Source organism: Lontra canadensis, unplaced genomic scaffold, assembly GCF_010015895.1.
Source record: "Lontra canadensis isolate GAN:19392208 unplaced genomic scaffold, GSC_riverotter_1.0 scaffold13, whole genome shotgun sequence".
NCBI classification, from domain to species: domain Eukaryota; kingdom Metazoa; phylum Chordata; class Mammalia; order Carnivora; family Mustelidae; genus Lontra; species Lontra canadensis.
This window is the reverse complement of record NW_022631007.1, coordinates 544,011-567,302: the sequence shown is the minus strand read 5'-3', so window position 1 is coordinate 567,302 and position 23,292 is coordinate 544,011. Positions and strand designations below refer to the sequence as shown.

At 46.6% G+C, this 23,292-nt stretch overlaps 1 protein-coding gene across 1 annotated transcript in view; it reads right to left on the bottom strand.

Annotated features, from left to right (window-relative positions):
* LOC116867643 (sterol 26-hydroxylase, mitochondrial) overlaps nt 1–22,169 on the bottom strand; it is a 34,640-nt gene extending 12,471 nt beyond the window's left edge. The window contains exon 1 of the mRNA XM_032857224.1: nt 21,743–22,169. Within this exon, the coding sequence (XP_032713115.1) occupies nt 21,743–22,006 (264 nt within the window). The 5' untranslated portion in view covers nt 22,007–22,169. The remainder of the gene's footprint in view (nt 1–21,742) is intronic.
* Nucleotides 22,170–23,292: the final 1,123 nt, after the last annotated feature.

Here is a 23,292-nt window from a genome sequence, read left to right as displayed (position 1 = left end):
AAAAGTTTCCTCAACAAATGATGCTGGAACAACTAGAAAACCAAGTCCTAAAAAATGAAGTGGGACTCCTATTTCACTTCCTATACAGAAATTAACTTAAAATGGGTCAACAACCTAAATATAAGAGCTAAAATTATAAAAGTCTTAGAACAAAACATAGAGGCAAATCTTCATGACCTTGGATTTGGTGATGGATTATTTAATTTGACACTAAAAGCATGAGCAATAAAAGAAAAAAAAGGTGAATAGGACTTCATAAAAATTTAAAATATTTGCACATCAACAGATATTATCAAGAATGTGAAAAGAAAATAAACAGAATGGGAGAAAATATTTGCAGATCATATGATGAGAATTTGATATCCAGAATATACAAAAAAAGTCTTAAAAAACTCAACAGTAAGAAGACAGCGATTTTAAAATGATCAAAGGACTTGACATTTCTCCAAAGAAGACATACAAAGGGCCAAAAAGCACATGAAAAGACATTCAGCACCATTGGTCATTAAGGAAATACTAATCAATGCCAAAATAAGATACCACTTCACACTCACTAGGATGGCCTTAATCCAAACAAACAAACAAACAAACAAACAAAAACGAGTTTTTGGTGAGGATGTGGAGCAAGTGAAACCCTTGTACACCGGAATTGTAAAAATGGTGCAGATGCTATGGAAAATCATTTGGCAGGTCTCCAAAAAGTTAAACATTGAATTACCATATGATCCAGCAATTCCACTATTCAGTATATGCCCAAGAGAGATGAAAACATGCTACACAAAGACTTGGACACGAATGTTTATAGCGGCATTATTCATAATAGTTGAAAGGTGGAAACAACCCGAATGTCATCAGTTGATGAGTGGATAAGCAAACTGTGGTCCACACATACAATGGAATATTATGTCACATAAAAACGAATAAAATAGGATACATGCCACAACTTGGGGGAATCTTAAAAACGTGTTAAATGGAAGAAGTTAGACGCAATCGGCCATTTATTGTATGATCCTTTTTTTTTTTTTTTCCAAGTGTCACACCAGCATGGAGCCCAGGGCAGGGCTTGAACTCATGACCCTGTGATCAACCAAGACCTGAGCTGAGATCAAGAGTCAGACACTTAACCAACAGAGCCACGCAGTCGCCCCTCTATGATCCTTTTTATATGACTTATCTGGATAAGCAAATCCATAGAGATAGAAAGCAGATTAATGATTATCAAGGGGGTAGTAGGAGAGAGGAATGAGGCGAGATCAACTGGGGACGGGGGTTTTTCGAGGGAACTGAAAAAGTTTTGACATTAGGGCGAGGTAGTGGTTTCATAACATTGAGAATACACTAAATGCCACTTAATAGACACTCTCAGATGACTAATTGTATTATGTGAATGTCCCCTAAAACAAAACAAAACAAAAAGCCTAGAAGTTGGTGGTATTTAAAACCTCCAAGGGCACCTGGGTGGCTCAGCAGGTGAAGTGACTGCCTTGATTTCAGCTCGGGTCTTGAGCTCAGGGTCATGAACTCAGGCCCCAGGTTGCCCAACGCTTCCAGAGCCTCAGCAAGAACTTTTTGTGAACACAAAAACAGCCCCTGACAGGGTGCCTGTTTGGCTCAGTTGTTAAGCATCTGCCTTCAGCTTGGGTCATGATCTCAGGGTCCTGGATCGAGCCCCACATCGGGCTCTCTACTTGGTGCACAGCCTGCTTCTCCCTCCCTCACTCCCCCTGCTTGTGTTCCCTCTCTCACTGTCTCTCTGTCAAATAAATTAAAAAAAAAAATCTTTTAAAAAAGAGTAGCCCCTCAGAAAAGAGAGAAGAGCGAAGAGGCTAAGAAATGTTCGTTTGAGTTGGTTCTTCTTTGGGTCTAAGGTTTTCTCTCTTGTAGATCAAGGAGGAAAGAGAACCAGACCAATTTTTCCTTTCTGCTGTCAGCTCCTAACCCAGGACAAAGGATTAAGCTTTGACAGGTATTTGTTGGTTGGTTTGTTCCAGAAAGAACACAGCAGCAGAGTCTCTGAGAGGGCCCTCTGCTGTGCAAAACTCCTGTGTTTGCAACTTTCCTAAGTGATAATTTGGCAGGCCATACATATCAAACCTCTGAACAAAATCTTTTGCACAACCATTCCATTTTAGGGCTTTATTCTGCGGAATGAAATCAGGACAGGCATGATATTTAGTGATAGATATATTTGTGAAAGCTTTACACATAAAAAAAAATTAAATATATAACAGTAAAGTTCGGCAAATTCTGAAGCCATACAACAGAACACTATTCAGCCATTAAAAATTGTTGTAGAAGTGTTTGTTGATATAGAAAGGTATGCATATTTATTTATTTTTAGATTAAAAAAAAAACTTATTTGAGAGAGACAGCAGGAGCATGGAGGAGGAGCAGAGGGAGAAAGAGAAGCAGACCCCTCACTGAGCCGGAATCCCGACCACACAGGGCTTGATCCCAAGACCCTGAGATCATGACCTGAGCCGAACGCAGTCGCTTAACCAGCTGAGCCACCCAGGAGCCCCCATATTTATTTTTAATAAAGGGCAGGTTGCAAAAAACAATATATGGTAAGCTTTCATTTAAAAAAAATATATAGGGGCACCTGGGTGGCTCAGTGGGTTAAGCCTCTGCCTTCTGCTCAGGTCATGATCCCAGGGTCCTGGGATTGAGCCCCCCATCGAGCCCCGCATCGAGCCCCCCATTGAGCCCCACATCGAGCCCCGCATCGGGCTCTCTGCTCAGGAGGAAGCCTGCTTCTCCCCTCTCTCTCTGCCTGCTGCTCTGCCTACTTGTGATCTCTCTCTGTCAAATAAATAAATAAAACCTTTATATATATATATATATACACATACATATGTATATATATATTTGATGACACATCGGGGAAGGTGTGGAAATCTATTCACCAAGGATAAGCAAACGGGGATAATGCTTACTTATCACTAAGATCAGGTGTGTATTCATGTGTTCATTTCACAAATGTTTATCCAGCACCTACGTGTACAAGGCCCTGTGACCTGTGCAGGGTTTGGGGATCATGGACGCTTTGGATTTTCTTCTTTCTGTGTCTTTATATCTTCTGATTTCTCTACAATAAACACATATGTATGTGTGCAGAATATTGTTGAAGAGTCTGCATATTACATCAGCCACATCGAAATGACATTTTCTCCTACAGGTGGTATGCACTCATAAACAATTAGCACACAACTCACATTCATGTGATTTCCCCCCCCCAAAAAAACAAGAGTAATTTTTACAGCAAAAAAGTGCCTGTTGCTGTCATGTGTTTTTCCCTCATCCATAGCTGGCAAGATCAGTGCCGGGATCAGGGACCGCCTGGCGGGAGACTTTGTTCCAGTTCAGCCCCAACACTAACAGGCTTTGTCACTTTGTCGGATGACAGCTTCACTGTGGCACCCTCCTGACCTTGCGTATACCCATACACACAAAGGCTAGAAGTCAGCTTTCTCTGGGTCTTCGGGGCTGAACAAGCTGTGACCCTCCCGGGACCCGGAGGACAGGAGGCCAACCAGGAGTCACCACGAGGCCACCCAGCACCTGCCCTACCATGTCCCCTGGAAGGCTGTCAGGAGACGGACAGCTTCTCCTCTGGGCTCTGCTGAGCTGTGTGTTTTCTGCCCCGTCCCCCTCAGGAATGAGCCACAGAGTATAAACCCCCCAAGCTGCAATGGAGAAGGCCCCCCCCCCCCCCACCACGGGGTATGTTGTAATTCACACTCCGTCATCCATCCCTTTTGTTTCTGGGCCGTCCCTTTGCGTGCGTGGGACAACAACGTTGGGGAGCTGCCACCTTTGGCTTATTCTTTTCACTCCTACTGTAAGTAATGAACTGTCAAAATCTTTACCGGAAAAATTGGTTACGTCTTGGCCTTGTCTAGTCTAATGTATGAACTGGACACAGCTGGTGCCCAATATAGGGCTGGTAAAGTTACAATACCCTTTTAGAGAATGGGGACCACGAGGTCAGGTATGGGGATAGAGCAGAACCCAAGATCAAGGAACATAAGTGCATTTGGGGGGTGGGCGGGGAAGTGTCCTCCCACTGGCGGACGGCATGGGCCAGAACAGGAGAGAGAAGGCAGAGGAGCATGGGTCTTCCCACCATCCTCTCCATCCTGTTAATAAAAGGCCACTGAAAAGGTGCTGTGGTGGCTCAGTCAGCTGACCTTGCGGTTCAGGTCATGATCTCATGGGTCATGAGATGGAGCCCCAGGGCGGGGTCCGGGCTCAACAGGGAGGCTGCTTGAGTTCTCTACCTCTGTCTCCCTTTGCACCCCCCTCCCACTTGTTCTCGCTCATTCTCGCGCTCTCGCAAATAAATAAATTAATTAATTAATTAAAAGACCACTGAAAATTGAAATTAACTGCAAAGCTGTCCTTCCGTTAGAGCTGTCCCCTTGCACTGCTCCTTTTCCCCTGACCTTCCAGCCCCTGCCCACTTCCTGAAGCACCTGAGTTAAACCCTTTGGTCTGAATATCTGTAAAAAGCGACTGATTCGGGGCGGGGCTGGGTGGCTCAGTGGGTTAAGCCTCTGCTTTGGCTCAGATCATGATCCCAGGGTCCTGGGATCGAGCCCCATGTTGGGCTCTCTGGTCAGCAGAGAGCCTGCTCCCCACAACCCACCCCCCGCCTCTCTGCCTACTTGTGAGCTCTGTCTGTCAAATAAATAAATAAATAATCTTAAAAACAAAAACAAAAACAAAGTGACTGATGGTTTGGAACACGAATGGCAGCCAAACAAGAACAAAAGGGAAAGTGATTCCGGGAGATGTCCATGAGTGGACTCCTCCTATAAACTGTTGCAAAATGAGCAGCCGGTATTGAGATGTCTCCCTGACAGTGTTCCTAAAGTGTCAGGAACATTCCTCTGATGTCTCAACTTCTCATTGTATAATGACATCTTGTTGGTTGGCAAACTGAAGGTCTCAGAAGGAATGACCAGTAAGATTCAGAGTCCATTTGCCAAGTACTTTTGGAAACAATGTTGGTAGGGTAGCATGGAATCTCTCTGGCAGCCAGAGAAAAATGGCCATCTTTTGCCAACTAAAAAGCAGTATATTCCTGATAGAAAAGTTGCACCTGCACGACGCCTAGGTGGCTCAGTTGGTTAAGCATCTGCCTTAGGCTCAGGCCAGGAACCTGCGATCCTTGCTCAGCAGGGAGCCTGCTTCTCTCTCTCCCTCCACCTGCCGCTCCCCCTGCTTGTGCTTTCTCTCGCTCTCTGTCAAATAAATAAATAAAAATCTAAAAAAAAAAAAAAAGTTGCCCCTGTAAAAAAGAACCACATAGCACTGGTGGGGGGGTTTCAGCCCATTGCTTCTGACAGGTTGACTTACATGGGGTTTTTAAACCCTCCTCGTCAAAGCTGATGAGGTCACAGCATCCTTTTAGGAGAAAGACAGTGAGATCCCACAGGCCAGCTAGAGAAGTCTGTAATAGGATCCTGGTAGACAGTCACAGACCCAGTGGACTTGTTTAGAGACAAGGTGACAAGGGTCTTTGACCATGGTCCCTGAGAGCCCTGGTGAGTTGTGTTGGTTTTTAGAGCAAAAGGGGAAATGGCCTCAAAAAATGGTTAAAAAGCACTCCACAGTTGTTCCTTACTCTTCTGGATCACCAAGGAAAGCAACACTGTTTCCATCGGACAGCTGGCTGTGGCTACAGGTAAAATATGCCCTGTTATCAAGGGCACTCAGTTGCTCAGAGATACACTGAAGTCCCCTCTTACAATGAACAGGAAAGGAAAATTCTGGAAAGATTTGGTCAAAAGCCTAATGAGACTCTGGAAGTTTGGTCACTCCAGGCAGTCGACGAGAAAACCACACCAGGGACACCTGGGTGGCTCAGTCAGTTAAGCATCTGCATTTGGCTCAGGTCATAATCATGATCCCAGCATCCCGAAACAGAATCCCACATCGGGCTCCTTGCTCAGCAGGGAGACTACTTCTCCCTCTGCCTGCTGCTCCTGCTGCTTGTCCTCTCTCTCTGACAAATAAATAAAATCTTAAAAAAAAAAAAAGAAAAGAAAACCATACCGGTTCCACCAGATGAGAAGGAATGGAAATCAACATGTCACTTAATGATGGACCCCATGCTCCTTAGACATTCCGGCCACGAGCACGAACACCTCAGCTATTGAAGGAAAGACAGACAAAGACGGATCACGGCTTGTTGCACTGGGTCCTTCCATTCGTAACGAAACCATCATCTGATAAGCACCCAGGGATGACAAGGGAGGAAGTCATAACTTCCCGTAGGGATGTTGTAACCACAGCTGGATTTATAGTGGAAAACATAAGTGCCCAGATGATCAGAGCTAGTCACTTATGCTGAGATCGAACTGTTTGTTCAATGGGCACCATCAGGCTTTAGGGGACAGTTAAATCTGCTCCTGCACCCCAAAGACAGATGCTGGAAAACTATTCGTCTCTGGGCAACCAACTTCCCAGAATGGAAGCCTAGACAGAGAGTAAGGTCAATGGCCCTCAGGCTAAGCAGGGAGAGGGGCGTGTTATGAATTGAAATGTGCCCTCCCTGCAAATTCATATGTTGAAGTCCCAACACCCAGTACCTCAGAATGTGACCTTATTTTAAAATAGAATAAAGAAGTAATCCAGCGAACAGTAGGGTGGGCCCAAATCGAATATAAGTGATGTTCTAAGAAAAGGATATTTGGATGCAGACGCACATGCATACAGGGAGACCGGCAAGCGAACATGAAGACAGGCACTCTACCAGGCAAGAAGAAAGCTCTGGAAAGATCTTCCCTGCACAGCCCTCAGAAGGAACCTAACCTGCCAATACCTTGGTTCGGGGCTTCTGGCCTCCAGAACCATGAGACAGTACAGCTCTGTTGGTTAAGCTGCTCGGCTTATTGTCCTTTGTTATGAAGACCCTCGCACAATGAACACATGGGGACAACATAGGAATACAGACATCCAGGATGTAGGACCATCTGGACCTGGTTCACTACGTCACCAAACTGGAGACTGAGAGTTTGCCCAGGAAGGAAATTCTCTCTCACTACCAGAACTGAAAGACCCAGGTTGTAGGAGGGGAGAATTGCCAGTCACCATCGGCACTGACTGTGGACCAACAGAAGGAGGGTCAAGAGGACCAAGGCACCTTTGCTGAGGTCTGTGTGGTTTGGAGCGGTGCAGACTGGGGCCTCCACTCTGCCCCTCTCCCCAGACCTTAGCCCCTTCAAGAATAAACACAACTAGGGCAGAGGCCCAAGTCCCTCCTTCCCTGAGGAGGACCAGGGTCCTTATGCACTCACTGGCTAAAATGTGTTTGGGACTTGATGGCAACCAAGGTTGTCAGAATTTTTCAGTGTTTTTGGCCTCTGGGCACAAGTCATTAGGATGCTGAGAAATACCCAAGGGCATGGCTGAAAAATGACTTCAGCTGTATTTGGAAGTGACTCTCAGATGGGACGACAGACTGATGTAATTTTGTGGGTATGTTAATCAGACCTTTTTAGAGAAACAAAACCACAGGGGTATATGTATATCTAGAGGGAGATTTATTTTAAGGAATTGGCTCGTGCAGTTGTGGTGGGTAGCAAGTCTCAAATTTATAGGACAGGCCAGAAGCCTGGAAATTCCAGCAGGAATTGATGTTGTAGTCTTGAGTCTGAAGGCAGCCTGGAGGCAGATTTCCTTCTTCTAGGGACATTAAGTCTTTTCACTTAAGGCCATCCACTGATTTGATGAGGCCCACCAACCCACATTATAGAGGGTAACTGCTCTACTCAAGGGGTACTGATTTAAATGGTAATCACCTTCATGGAAATTCCTAGACTAGTCTCACCAAATCTCATAAACTAGCCAAGATGACACAGAAAATCAACAATCATTGTGGGTGAGCCTTTTTGAGCCAATACACACTCCAGTGGTTGTCATGGATACTACTGAATGTGTCGTAGGAATAGATGTGTTCAGGTCATTTAACACTTCTCTGCACTGTAATGGATGTTCCCAATGGGGAAGCACCATGATCAGAACAGTGTTAGTGGGTTGAGTGGACCACCGGGGGTCTACCTTGTTCTCTCAGCTCAGTCATGTGTTATCAATAAAGTAGTACAGGATTCCAGGGAAAGGGAAGGGGTAGAAGGAAAGATCACTGTCTCGATCAAAGAACTGGTACAGACAAACATGATGCTTAAGAAAACAATCCGGGGGTGCCTGGCTGGCTCAGTGGGAAGAGCCTGTGATGCTTGATCTCAGGGTCATGGCTTTGAGCCCTGCATTGGATGTAGAGGTCATTAAAATTAATTAATTAACAATTTATTTAATTAATTGATTGATTTATAAATTAATTGATTTTTTTAATTAATTGATTTTTTTAAAACACAAAGAGTGCAACAGTACAGACTACTGTTCTACTTGGGTCAACCCTCACGCGCCATTCAAGTCACACAGGTCAGTGACTACTGAGTTCTGCAGCAAAATGATGTGGCCATGGGAAGCTGGTTCTCTAGGGCTTGGAACATGGCCCTCGCCCGACATCAGCTCCACGAATACCCCACGTGAGAGACTGTCACTGGCTTGATGCCAAGAGCTAGTGCACACAGAGTTCCACACAGCAAAGTGTGGCTCGATCTGGTGTCCCTCTCATGAGATGGGTTGGAAATGAGAACCCCAACGAGGTGGGCATGGCCTAACAAGCATCCCCTAATAGATGGCAGTAGTTCATCTGGGGAAATCATCCACCAGCCATTCAGTGGTCAGTTGTCCTCCAGATGTGTTGATTCACATGCAGGGTCTAGGCCAGCCCCTAAGACTTCCTGGGGGCCTCACCACACTGAGGTCCTTGACAAAGACTGGGCCTGGTTCACAGACAGATGAGCTAAGTTGAGAGCCGTGGGGGATACTGGGCTGCTGCTGCTATGTGGCCCCAAAGAAAACTGCTTACAACCATGCATGGAAAAGAGAACCCTCACTGTTCAACATGCAGAGCTGTGAGCTGTGCTACTTATTCTGGAAAAGCCTTCCCCAAATGCATTTTCCCTTGATTCCTGACAGTGCGGGCTGATGCTTAGCAGCAGAATGCCTGAATGAACACGTCTCGGGCTCTCTGGGAAGGAACAATATGGCGGAAGATCACACAAGACCCATAGCCTCTGTCCGAGACCCAAGTGGATGCCCGTGGCAAAGGTTTCCTTGGATGTACATCGGTGGAATCAGCAAGCAGAGGGGACCTGTGATGCCCCTGAAGGGACCCTATAGACACCTGGGTACACCATTGCACCAGGGCACAGTAATCCATCTACCATTCAAGACTGGGCCCCCAACAAGGCCTAGTGACTCCGGCACGCAAAGCCAAAGAAGCCTGGCAAATATGTCTGGACTCCCCGCTAGACAATCCAGTGGTAAAGGAAATGTGGGGGCACAGAGCGAGGGGTACCAGTGCTGGCCTGGCCTGGAACACAGCCTGTATAGGTCCCCTTCCATCCTCTCAAGAGGCCTGGATAAGCTGTGGGGGACCCACATAATTAACTCTTCTCATTCTACCATTTTTCTTCCCACACCCTGCCTCTTGGAAAACCAAGCCTACTGGAATATGGACACAGCAAGGAGAGTCGGGGTGAATGACTCTAACCTGGTGCTTCCCTTGCCTTCAGCTATGTTTGCCCCTCTTGGGCATTAACAGATGTTGACGATAACAGTTATGACTGTGAGGTGACGACTCCTCAGGGTCCTGCTGTCGGGGTTCAGGAAGGTTCTAGAATGGTAGTTGGTAAATAAGGGAGAAATTTGGGATGAGCTCCTATCAATAGAACTGGACTGTTTATCTGGTGGGGTGGTCCCAGCCCCGAGAATTCTCTCTCATATCCGGATATGTAAAGGTTAGGGGAGAATCAGGGAGCAGCCCCGTATACATCCACACCCTTGATGACTCGAGCCATAGCTTAGGAGTTTTGGCAGAACACTCTGCCATCTTCCTGGAATATGAGAGAATGTTCCATAAGGAGCGGTTATAAGGGATCTCCCTCTCGCCTTCCTAATCTCCCTTGGGAGGTTGTCATGAAACAGTTTCTCTTCACCTCCCAGGTTCTGATGAAGTGCTGGCTTTTGGTTCACCCTCACCCCGACAAGAACCACAGAGTAGAAATGCCCCTGGCTGCCGTCTAGAAGGAACTCATCAGCAACGGGGTACCCTGTAACTCACGTTGCTCTCATCCGGTGGGCAAAGTTTCAGTGTCGTCCTTTTGAATGTGTGGGACAGGGTTCACGGGGAGCTGGGACCTTTGCCTCTTTTTCCTTTCACTATGTAAGCCGTCAAATGTCTAAACCTGAAAGTGGCTTGTTGTGTCTTTATTGATTAAATCAGTCAGGCCTTAGCTTTGCCTTTTCTTCTTGACATTTCATCAGTTAAATAAGTAAGAGAACTATACTATTAGTTGATCCCCAAGGTACACTGTGGCTAGCCATATGTTAAGGTCGATAACTCAAGGCAGGTCATAATGGCCATTGCGCACATTTTAGGCATGGTGCCTAGAATGTACTAATCCTTCTCTAGGCAGGGGATGGTTACCTGGGGTGTGCAAACAGGCTGGGGGTGGGGAGGGAAAGTTGAAATTCTATGTAGTATGTTGTATACAGACTCATTTTTTGCTGTTGTAAAGGGCCATAGCTTTCAGATTTTTAATCTTGTTAGGTCGGGGACCCAAACAGAGTTAGGAAACTAGGCTTTGGGTTGGGATAGAGATTTGCTCCTTAACCGGATTCTGGTCGGGCTCTGCCCAGCCCTCTTCTCAGCTAGGCCTCAGCTGTGGCCGAGAAAGACTCAAAAGAGCACACCAACATACTTTCTAACAGCTCAGAGTAGCATCCCTAGGATGACCTTCCTCCCTCGGAGAAAGGCCTGCCTGAGAAAACCCAAGGCTGCCAAAAGAATTTCCCGTTTGTTCCAGCCGACACCTAAAAATAAAGCCCCTGTGTCCAGTCCCTGAGGACATGTAGATGTCGAACTCTGATAAGCCCCGGCTAACAAACCAGATGAGTCTCACATGGACCAAACACCCCGTTTCCTGCTTTTTGTGATTTTTCATTTCCCTGACTCTGCTCAGGCCCCCACCATCCCGCTCCCCCCTCCCTCACTCTCCTCTTAAAACACCCAGGCATACCCCCCACCGCCTCACAAAGCAGAGGGAATTTATCTCTTTCCCCTCCTGTCACGCATTACTGAGGAAAATCTGTTTTCACCACTTTCATGAATGTCCCCTGCGCTTCTCTTTGACAGTTACGTGTACCTTGAAAACTCAAAAAATAATACCAAACCCCAAAGTGGAAACCCCACGAACCTCCATCAACAGACGGGTAAAAGAACACACTGGGGCATAGCCCATGAGGGAATATTACTCAGCCGTAAAAAGGAACAAAGGACTGATAGAGGCCCCAGTGAGGATGAACCTGGAAAACAGCTCGCTAAGTCAAAGGCGCCTTTCACAATCGACCACATAGCCAGTGAGCCCGTGTATATGAAATACCCAGAATAGGCAAATCCACAGAGAGGGAAAATGGATTAGTGGTTGCCAGGGACTGATGAAGGAATGGAGCCCAGGTGACGCTAGAAAGCCCCGGGTTTCTTTCCAGGGCAATGAAAATATTCTAAAATTAATGTGGTGATGGTCACGTAAGTCTGGGAATCTCTGAAAAGCCTCGTAACCGTTCAGTGGGATAGATGATAGGGCGCGTGATTCTACCTCCATAAAGCTGTCACAAGAGGAAAAAAAAAATAACATTAAAATCATCTAAAATCTCCACTAGGAAAAATTGATACCACATGGCAATGTTCTGTTTTCCTACTTAAGGGCCTGTTCCGTGTACTGACTAGTGGACTCCTCAGGAAGGCTCTCGGTACAGCAAAAAAACAAAACAAAAAACATGAAAACAGCAAGGAAATAGCTTTTACTTTACAAAAGTAGACTCACAAACTCCACGTACTATTTTGCCGGTAGCAACAAGCTTGCCCCTAAAAGTTGGCAGCCATCAGCTGGATAAACAGAAGGAGAGAGGGAGCGGTCAGCACGGGCCACTCTGCTTCCACTGACAGGTGTGGCCAAAAGAAGGCCCACTAGGGGTCAGAGGTGAAGAGGAACCCCACTGGGATAGTCCTGTCTCAGGACTGTCAAAGTGTCATCAGGAATTTAGCCCCAACCCCCTCCCACAAGTGGAATTCACATTTCCAAGAGACAGAAGGTGCTAAATAATTAACAGCATTCCCTGGTCCTCCTTGCTCTCAACCTGGCCTTGAATGGTCTCCGAGATCAGACCACGCCAGTGGCTCCATGTGGATGAGCGGGACTGCTTGTATTTTTTATTATGAATATTTACTGGGTATTTGACTGGATAGTTAAAGAAAATAACATTATAAATACACACGCACCCACCCACCAAAATTAAGAACCGTTATTATGTGTCATATTTGTTTCAAACCTTTTTTTTTTAAGATTTTTTTTTTATTTATTTGACAGACAGACATCACAAGTAGGCAGAGAGGCAGGCGGGGGGTGGGGGGGGAAGCAGGCTCCCCACTGAGCAGAGAGACAGATGTGGGGCTCTCCCAGGACCCTGAGACCATGATCTGAGCTGAAGGCAGAGGCTTAACCCACTGACCCACCCAGGCGCCCCCTCAAATCTTTTTAAAAAATGAAAACATTTAAAAAAAAAAAAGAAAACATTTCCAAGTCTCCTTCTTATCATTCCCTTTGCCCTCCCTTCCCAGAACAACCACTATTCTGAATTTGAAATGCATTCTTTCCATCAATGTTTAAATAATTTTACTACATATATATGTGTCCAGCGACAGCCTATGGTACTTTTGTGCGGTTTTTAATTTACAGAAATAGTATTCTATTGTACCTATCATTCTATAGTCAACCTTGTTTTGAGTTATATATGGGTACATTAAAAGCTTGTGCATTCGTTATGACTGTCCTATATTGTTCCATTGTAGGACTATATCACAATTTCTTTATCCTGCTCATGGGCATTTAACATGGTTCTGATTTTTTTTTACTTTACAAACAAGGTTGCAAAAAAAAATGTGGTGCACGTGTGTATCCATTACTTCAATAATCATAAAAATGTCTGTTTTTATGCAAGAACAGAAGTGTTGTAAGTTATAAAGACACGCACCGTAGGCCAGTAAGAATTTCCCTGGGACTGTCCTGTTGATTTTGGCCCTTCTAACTGGTGTAAGGTGGTATCTCAATGTGGTTTTGATTTTAATTTCCCTGACAGCTAGTGATGATGAATTGGGGAAATCGGAGAGGGAGATGAACCATGAGAGACTGTGGACTCCGAGAAACTGAGGATTTTGGACAGGAGGGGGATGGGGGATTGGGTGAGCCTGGTGGTGGGTATTAAGGAGAGCATGTACTGCATGGAGCACTGGGTGTGGTGCATAAGCAATGAATCTTGGAACACTGAAAAAATAAAATTAAGATGTTAAAAAAAAAAGAAAAAAAATACATTAAAAAAAGTTTCCCTGGGACTTAGCACTCTAGACAAACGACGGGCTGAGGGGAGTGGGTGATTCAAGACAAGGCACCTGGGGCGCCCTCAGAGGGGCTGTGGGGTGGAGACAGAAGCACCGCTCAACCCCCTCACCAAACCCGCAGCCTTCACCCACCCCGAAGCAAACCCAGGGTGTGCTGAGCTGAGCGCACTTTGCCTACATGCAGAGCTGGTCGTGGGTGGAACAGTGAGAGTAACCCAAGAACAAGGAATGTGCCATCAGCAGCGGACGCAGAAGTGGAGAGAGGGTATAGCACGGAGGTGGAAATCGGAAAGGACCCAGAGCCAAACAAGGGTGCGAGGGGAAGGGCCATCAGAGGACCTCAAAATACTATGTTACACTAGGAAGCACGCAGTCAGCCATGCACTTATCTCCTGCTTTCTGTTCTTTGGCGGTTTTATTTTTTTTTTTGTAAAGATTTTATTTATTTATACGACAGACAGAGATCACAAGCAGGCAGAGAGGCAGGCAGAGAGAGAGAGAAGGAAGCAGGCTCCCTGCTAAGCAGAGAGCCTTATGCAGGGCTCAATCCCAGGACCCTGGGATCATGACCTGAGCAGAAGGCAGAGAGGCTTTAACCCACTGAGCCACCCAGGCGCCCCGGGCTGTTGTTGTTTTTATGGTAATAGGTCCTCTCGTTGTAATAGAGAAAACCTGGTGGAGGTCCAGAGCAGTCCCACAATAAAAGATAAGACCTCCTCCTAACTCCCCTCTCCAATGCCAAGACCCCCACACAGAGGCAACCATTCATTACCAAGTTCTTATGCATCCTCCTGGAGAGATTTTATGCACCTACTAAACATATACATGCATATATTTAGTTTTGTGCCTTATTTTCTTCCCATCTCTTAGCAGACAATTCATATTAATATACAGAGCTGAGGTCTGTTTTAACGGTTGCATAAAATTCCATCATATGAAGATACTATAATTAATTAGTCCCTTACCAGGACAAGTACGTCATTCTACACTCGCCCAATCGGAAATATCACTACCTTGACTATTCGGTATTCTTTTGACCACAGAACTTTATCTGTAAGATAAAAATTCTAACAGCCATTGCTAAGTTGGTATGATTCACACCTTCGACCTTAATACCTGGTTTCGAATTTCCCAACCCTGTGGCTTAAAAGCCATCCACCCAGTTTGGCCATAGTCTCAAGGACAACCTCTCGTGTCTTCCAGATGCATCTGAGAGCCAACTAAAGGTAACTAGAGGATAATTTCTGACAGGCTGGATGGTAACAGGAGTCCTGGAGCAGAAAATCCATCTAATCAATGGTATTAGCCAAACCAAAGAAAGAATGTGTTAACAGAATGAGAATGGCCATTACAGAACCCAGAAGAGGGGAGCCAAGCAGCAAGAATTTGGCACATTCATCTCTCAAGAGAGAGATACTTAATCTAACGGACAGGCACCAGAGAGGCCGATTCAACCAGGTTTCTCCAAAGCCTAGATGAAATTTCCTTCTGTGCAGTTCTGCTCCTTTCATTCTGGGGCCTCCGGACACCAAGCACCACTAATGTAATGACTATTTTCTCTCCCTAGGTACTTGGATCCTAGAAGAGGATGCGGTGGATTAAAGATGGCCATGGATTCGTTGACACCCTTCCCAGCAAGAGGCGAGGTCTACGTCTTCTCCTCTGGAATCTGGGGGGGCTCTGTAACTGCTTTGATGGGTAGAATACAGGAGAAATGACACTGTGCTGGTTTTCAGGCCCAGGTCTTAAGAAACTGGCCACGTCCACCTTCCAGCTCTTGGAAACTCACTTTGGGGGAAACCAGTACCTTGCAAGAACTCTGACTATCCAGAGACCACCATGATGTGCGGAAGCCCAGGCTAGCCACATGGAAAGAGAGAGAGAGAGAGAGAGAGGAACTCAGCTGATGTGGCCAAACTAGCGCAGGCACCGAACATGCAACTGAAGAAACTATCTTGGAAATTCCAGGCCCAGGAGTCGTGACATGGGGAAAAACTGAGGGAGCCAGCCAAAAGCCAGGCGCAAGGCCCAGAAATACAGCCCCGCTTGAGCCATCCCAGCCATCGCCAGCCATTCAAACGGAAGCCCCACTACGCTGTGAAGCTGAGTTAAGTCCGTTCTGATGTGCGCTGCTCAAATTCCTGACCCACAAAATCAGGAGTGTAACAAAACGTTGGTTTAAGCCATTATGTTGTTACACAGCAATAGATAACTGGGTTTCTATGTGATTCAGATTAGGATCCCCCAGAGGACCGGCGTCCTTAGTAAATAAATATACGGCCACCCCGATCCACAATTTGTTTCTGTGGGTTTGGCCAATGTTGGTCAGTCCCTAATAGTCTGCCCGTGCTGAATTTGCCGATTTAGTTTCTGAACTTGAAAAGCTGAGACCTCAAAGGTCAGGCTTACTGGTTCTGTCCACCACCCTCGCTGTCTCTTCTTCACTCCAGCTAATGTCACACAAGCCAGACCACAGAGCTGACGAGAATCTCACAAAGTTTGCCACCAGAGGGAGCCACTGCTCAGTATCCGTCACAGTCCTGTGACTGCTACATGAAATTTATTGGTTTTTATATTTTTTTAATATTTTTTCTCTTTTTAGAGAGAGCAGGGAGGGACAGAGGGAAAGAAAGAATCTCAAGCAGGCTCCACGCCCAGCACAGAGCCCAACGCGCGTCTCTATCTCACCACCCTGTGATCATGACCTCAGCTGAAGTCGAGAATTGGATGCTTAACTGACTGAGCCACCCAGGCGCCCCTGAAATTTGTTTTTTATTAAACATTACTGAGACCCTTCCCTCTACCTGGGACTGTGTCTGGCACTGGGGGATACAGAGGTGGGAAGGACACAGGCCCAGCCGTCAGAACTTATCAGCTTCTAAGCCATAAACAGGCAACGGTATAAAACATGAGTACCTGAGTATGTCAAACAAATACTAATAGACTTACAGGGAGAAATAGCAGCGATACAATAATAGTAGGGGAATTTGATATCCCCCTGGACAGATCATCGAGACAGAAAATCAATAAGGAAACACTGGCCTCAAATGACACAGCAGACCAGAGGGGCTTAGTAGACTCACACCAAACATTCCAGAACATTCCATCCAAACACGACAGAAGACGCATTCTTCTCCAAGCACACATGGAACATTCTCCAGGAGAGATCACATGACAGGCCACAACACAAGTCTTAACAAATTTAAGAAGATTAAAATCTCATCAAGCATCTTTTGTCCCCACAAGGGTATGAAACTAGAAACTGATTACCAAAGGAAAAAAAAAACCTGGAAAATTCATAAAAATGTGGAGATTAAACAACAGACTACTGAATAACCAAGAAGAAACCTAAAAGAGAAAAATCAGAAAATACCTAAAGACAAATGAAAATGGAAATAGAGCATCCTAAACCTTAAAAGAGGAAGGGGGCACCTGGGAAAAGGAGGCCAGGGCCTCAAATGTCTCTGTGAAAAGTTAAAAGCTGATTCCCAGGCCCTATGGAGATTCCTGAGCTGGGGAATCAAACATGCTTTTAGGGACACAGACATAGCCGTGATGCTTACGTAAATTACAGGGGCAGAGTGCGCAGCACGGGAGACTGAGCAGGAGGGGGCGCCCAGGTCCCGTTCCTTCCCACAGTCCCCAGGACGTTGCTCCTGCTGGCGGCCAAGCAAGGAGGCTGACCTGGCACTGGGGCTGTGGAGCTGGACATGACACCCTCTGCATTGGGCAGAACGAGGCCTGTTAGGTTCAGAAGGTCCCGGATCATCTGGCCTTTGATGCTCATGTCCAGTGGAGAACGGGAATGCAGGCTTAAGGAAAGGATGGAAAGAGTGGTAAAAGCCAGAATTTATGGGATACAGCAAAAGCAATCCTAAGAGAGAAGTTCATGGTGATAGATGCCACATCAAGAAACAAGAACAAGGGGCACCTGGGTGGCTCAATGGGTTAAGCCTCTGCCTTTGGCTTGGGTCATGATCCCAGAGTCCTGGGATCGAGCCCCGCATCAGGCTCTCTGCTCAGCGGGGACCCTGCTTCCCGCCCCCCCGCTCCCCGCCTGCCGCTCTGCCTACTTGTGATCTATCTCTCTGTCAAATAAAAAAAAAAAATTTAAATCTTAAAAAAAAAAAAAGATACAAGAACAATCTCATGCGCGTCTTGGTGGCTCAGCTGGTTGAGCGACTCCCTTTGGCTCAGGTCACAATCCTGGAGTCCTGGGATCGAGTCCCACACGGGGCTCCCTGCTCAGTGGGGAGTCTGCTTCCCCCTCTGACCTTCCCCCTCTCATGCTCTCTCTCTTATTCTCAAATAAATAAATAAAATCTTAAAAAAAAAAAGAAAAGAAAGAAATAAGAAAGATCTCAAATAAACAACCTAACTTTACACTTTGAAGAACTAGAAAAAGAACAGCAACTAATCTCAAAGTTAGTTTATGGAAGAAAACAACAAAGATCAGGATGAAAAGAAATAAAATAGAGACTAAAAAGACAATAGAAAATATCATCAACCTCATAAATGAGCAGAAGATCCAAGTAAACATTTTTCCCAAGAAGACATACAGATTGCCAACGGGGACAGGAAAAGACGCTCAACATCACTCATCATCAGGGAAATGCAAATCAAAACCACAGTGAGATAGCACCTCACACCTGTTAGAATGAACCTCAAAAAGGGGCACTTGGAGGAGTCAGTTGGTTAAGCATCTGTCTTCGGCTCGGGTCACAATCCCAGGGTCCTGGGATCGAGCCCCACTTTGGGCTCCCTGCTCGGTGCGGAGTTTGCTTCTCCCTCTCCCTCTGCATTTCCTCCCTCCACCCCTGCTCAAGCTCTCACTCACTCTCTTTTAAATAGATAAATAAAATCTTTTAAAAAAATTATTAAAAAAAAAAAGAAGCATGAACCTCCAAAGGACAAAAGATTATAAGTGTTGGTGAGGACGTGGAGAAAAGAGAACTCTCGCGTCCTCTCAGTGGGGATGCAAACTGGTACAGTCCCTGGGGAGGTTCTTCAAAAAGTCAAAAATAGAACTACCCTGTAATCCAGCAATTCCACTCTGGGTATTTATCTAAAGAAAACAAAAATACTAACCAAAAAGATCTAGGCACCCCGTTCTCATGGCTGCATTATTTACAAGAGCCAAGACCTGGAAGCAATCTAAGTTGTCCGTTAAGGGATGAATTACTAGAGAAGTTATGGTATATATACAATGAAATATTCTTTGGCCACACAAGAGAAGATCATTTCAACATTTATGACAAATGGATGGACTTTGAGGGCATCATGCTAAGTGAAATAAGTTGGAGAAAGACAAATATTGACTGATCTCTCTTCCATGCGGGATCTAAAAACAAAGCAAACAAAACCAAATTCACAGATACACAGAACAGACCGGTGGCTGCCAGAAGCCACAGGTGGGAGGGGGCGGAATGGGTGAAGGGGGTCAAAAGATACAAATTTCCAGATACAAAATAAATACAACATAAATTACATCCTGGGGCTGTAATGCTCAGCCTGGTGACTATAATTATTAATACTTATGACACATTTCTAAGAGAGTAGATCTTAGAGTTTGCACCATAAGAAAAAAAAATGTGTAACTGTTAAAAAAGAGAGAGAGAGAGAAACATGCATATGAAATGACAATTATGTGCACAGGGCACTGTGGGGCACACAAGAGGTCCCCAGCTGAGACAGTCCCCAATTAGAGCAATGGAATATGTAACCGGTCTCATCATTCTCTCAGCTGACATCTTTGAAAGAAATTAATTTAAATCTACATATAATTTTAATGTACATTCACATTTCATTTTTCCAGCACTTGGTATTATTTTAGTTAAGCTAGAGAAGGGAACGGCATTTATGGACTAGCACGATTTTCACGTGTTCCAATCCCCACTCTATCCCTTGAGTCCTACAAAGCTTCCCTGAGCTGATTTTATGATTTTCGCGTGTGATACACGGTTTTTGACAACTGAGGGTACAGGGGATATTACGGTCAGCTGCCCTTAGAGCAATTCCACTTGTATGCCTTGTGCAGTACTCACCTGGTTTAGGTGGGAGGGACCCCAATCCCAGCTTTAGGGGTGAGTCTGCACATGTCTAAGTTAATTAGAGTATGTCTCTGGCCACTGTGATGGGTTCAGAGACGGGTAGTTAGTCCAGGTCAGTCATCTAACTTCTGCAAGACAGAGGAGCCAAGGCACATGCCAAAAACCAAAAACTATAGCTTTGATCATCTCATGAATGTCCAGAGCAAACTACATAGCTAAGGGGACCCAACTATTACACTTTTTGGTTATAGGAGTCAATAAGCGTACTTGAAGCCAGTGGGAGTGGCAACCAAATAAATTTGAACTGATACAGTGTGGGTCCCTGAAATGTATCCTCCTTCTCAGTAGGAGTACTAACTGGGTTTCATAGATGTGCAGCCCTCCACTCTTTATGAATTCACACCAGCTGCAGGTCGTGAGAAGGGCTAATATATTTTCCATCGATGCCCTGGGAAGGTTCATGTGACTCCAGATCTCTGGGATCTAGGGGCTGGAGGCCAGGGTGCGCTCCTGGATCCTAGCCCTGGCCACTCCTTTAAAAGGCTACACATGCCTGGGGCTCTTGGGTGGCACAGTCGGTTAAGCAGACGACTCTTGATTTCAGTTGACGTGGTGATCTCAGGGCTCCACGCTCGGAGTGGAGTCTGCCTGAGATTCTCTCTCTCTCTCTCCCTCTGCCTCTCCCTTAGCGCTCTCTCTCTCTCAAATAAATAAGTTTTAAATAAAGTAAAATAAAATAAAATAAAATAAAATAAAAGGCTACGCATTCCCAGCTTTCTCCTGCTTCCTCCTACACCTCCTTGGATGGTCTAGAATTTGATAGTTACTGCTCCAGAGAAAATCCTAAGCAAAACCTTGCAGTAAACTCTCCCTAAGAAGTGATGAGAAATCCTTCGTCCCCACCCCTGGGGCATTCACTGGGCCTCTCACATTTCCAGAGGTTAAATTACATAGGAAAAGTTTACAGGATTCTGTTTTCTTGGCTTACTTGGTTTCTTGACGCTGAGCCTGGAAGGAATGCTTTTTTAACCATCTCTGAGTACCTTGGGAGCTGCCCACCCAGTTTCAGGAACAGGAGCTAACAGAGAAGGCCCCAGGAGAGGATAGCAGCCCAGAGGGAGCAGAGGCTCTGAAATTAGTCCGGTTAGTGCTTCAAAACCCCAGAGTCATTTTTGCCTTCATCCACAATCCTGGTCCAGCTGTCTGGAGGGCGGCTCAGACAGGCCACTCCCCAGCCTTCATCCCCTGAGGCTCTCTCTACCTCTCCTGTCTAGTCCATCCTACTGCACCCAAGTTTCCTTTCTGAAATTAGCAGTTTATTGACTCATTCAGACCCTTGTCCTCCTTCTCCCGCAAGGGGGCATATAAACCATGAAGACACTACCCACCTCCCAGTGAATCCCAGCCCTTTGAAAAAATGCCTGAGGCAGAGTCGGTGCGTTTGTACTTTGTAAGAGTCATTGGGAAGACAGATCCCAGCTGAATCTCTTCAGTTCATCTCCTAACACCTCTCCACCTTAACCCACATTGGGTTTTCCAGTCTCTGTCCATTCGCAGTGGGATATCCATCCATCCCTGCCTCAGTGTTCCCCTGAATAAACTCTCCTTACTGGACATTGATTCCTTAATAATAACAACAGCAACAAAATGCACCTTTTCCTGAACATCTATGATTTTGCTTTCAATCCCCAGAAGTGACATTTTTCTCCCTATGGGAAAACTTATCTTGCAAATTGCTAGATGTCCATAATCCTCCCCAAAGCCATTTCCTTTGGAAGAAGTCTGTGGTAGCCAACACCACCCCAGAATTAGTGGTTCTACCACATCTGACAGGGTAGACACTGGGACCTGCCATTCTGTTACCAAGACAGTTCCCGCCTCTCTCAACCTCTGTGCATTTTGAACTTGGCTTCCCAAGCCACCTCCTCCCCGGTGCCTACCGCTCTGGACCTACTCATTTCAGCTCAAAGAGTTCTGTCTACCCTTTACACGTGATCCCTACCGACGTCCAGCCCAGGACCATACCTCCAGTCGGTCCTGAGCTAAATTTTCGTGTCCTTCACTTTTTTGTCCAACATCTCTCCATCTCCTGCTCCTCCGTCCTGGTGCTCACTCCCCCCATTCCCCCCTTCCCCGGTCGCGAGGCCGGCTCGGTTACCTGGAGCTTGTGTAACCGCAGAACGTAGCCTTGCACTAACAGCTGGAAGAGGAAGCGCAGCGGTCGGGGCCCAGGAAGCTCCTCCAGGGTCCGCAGTCTCTGGTCGCCAGGCCCGTTTCCAGGAGTCTCGGCGGTAACCGGGACCGCGGCGGGGATGGCGGCCTTGGCTCTGGCCCCGTGTGGGCAGAGGCCCGGGAAGGCCACCCGCGGCCCCAGCAGCGCCCACCGCAGTCTCGCGCCCCGCAGCGCAGCCACGCGATCCATGGCCCGCGCCGCCGCGCCTTTGGACCGCAAGTGAAGAGCGCCTGGAGCCCGCTCAGAGATCTACCCGGAGGGGCGGGTTCAAGGGCGCCAGAGGCCGGGAGTGGGCCGGGCGAAAGCCGGCCAGGCCCCTTACTGCTCACTTTGCCTTGCGGTCGTCGGTCTCTCTCTCCAACGGGACCTAACGAACACGCATAGGCCACCTTCTCCAGCGGTAGGCCTGCGGCCCGGGGGAGGCGCCGGCCAACGCCACCGCAGAGGATGCGCCCCGGGATTAACCCAGACCCCACCAGAGCGCCGACGGCGCCCGCCGCCGCCGCGACTCCCCACCTTGCATTTCCGCGGACTCGCAGCGAGAATGTGAAGTTCTTTGGTCTGTACTTTGATTCGCAGTCCAGCAAAGTTCTGGAAGCCCGGGGCGCTTCCAAGGCCAGGAAGCCCCAGCCAGCGAGCCCGGCCCTTGCCTGACCTACAGGTTCGCCACCGCACAGCGCCCTCGCCCCGGTGCTCCTCACTTCCCAGAGAGCAGGAACCGGCTGCTGGGACTTAACTGGCCGCTGGCTTTTCCTAATGCGCACCCCCCCAATCCCGCCCCAAGCCCCCGGAGTTGATCCAGGAGTCGGAGCTCCCAGCAAGGAGAGGAGAGAAAAGAAAAGAAAATGAAAAAAAAAAAAAAAAAAAAGGAAACAAAGCAGAGCACAGCAAAGAAAAACCGCCCCTTGTCCAAGGTCATCTGATTCCTGGCCGGTGAAAGACACGCAAACAAATTTAAGTATTAGGTGTCTGTTAATGCAATTCTGTTCCCTCCACATTCCTAAATCAGCTAAGGCAGGGTTTTTCCAGCTGTAGGTTGAGCCCGGATTTAGGGACTGTGACCAGAATTATTTTTTAATAAGATGGAAAAGAGTTGGGACGCCTGGGTGGCTCAGTGGGTTAAAGCCTCTGCCTTCGGCTCAGGTCATGATCCCAGAGTTCTGGGATCGAGCCCCGCGACTGGCTCTCTGCTCCGCGGGGAGCCTGTTTCCTCCCCTCTCTCTCTGCCTGCCTATGTGCCTACTTGTGATCTCTCTCTGTGTCAAATAAATAAAATCTTAAAAAAAAAAAAAGATGGAAAAGAGTAAAATGGTCCAGAAAATACTGCCAAGAAGAAAGAGTAGCGTTTCATGAATCCTTTGCCTCCTATATATTCAAAGTATATTAAAAAGTTATTTCTATTTCAGAAAGCTAAAAGCAGGATGGTGTGGAGGCCGAGAAAAATTAAGGACATCCCCCCTCAGGTTTAGCTTTAG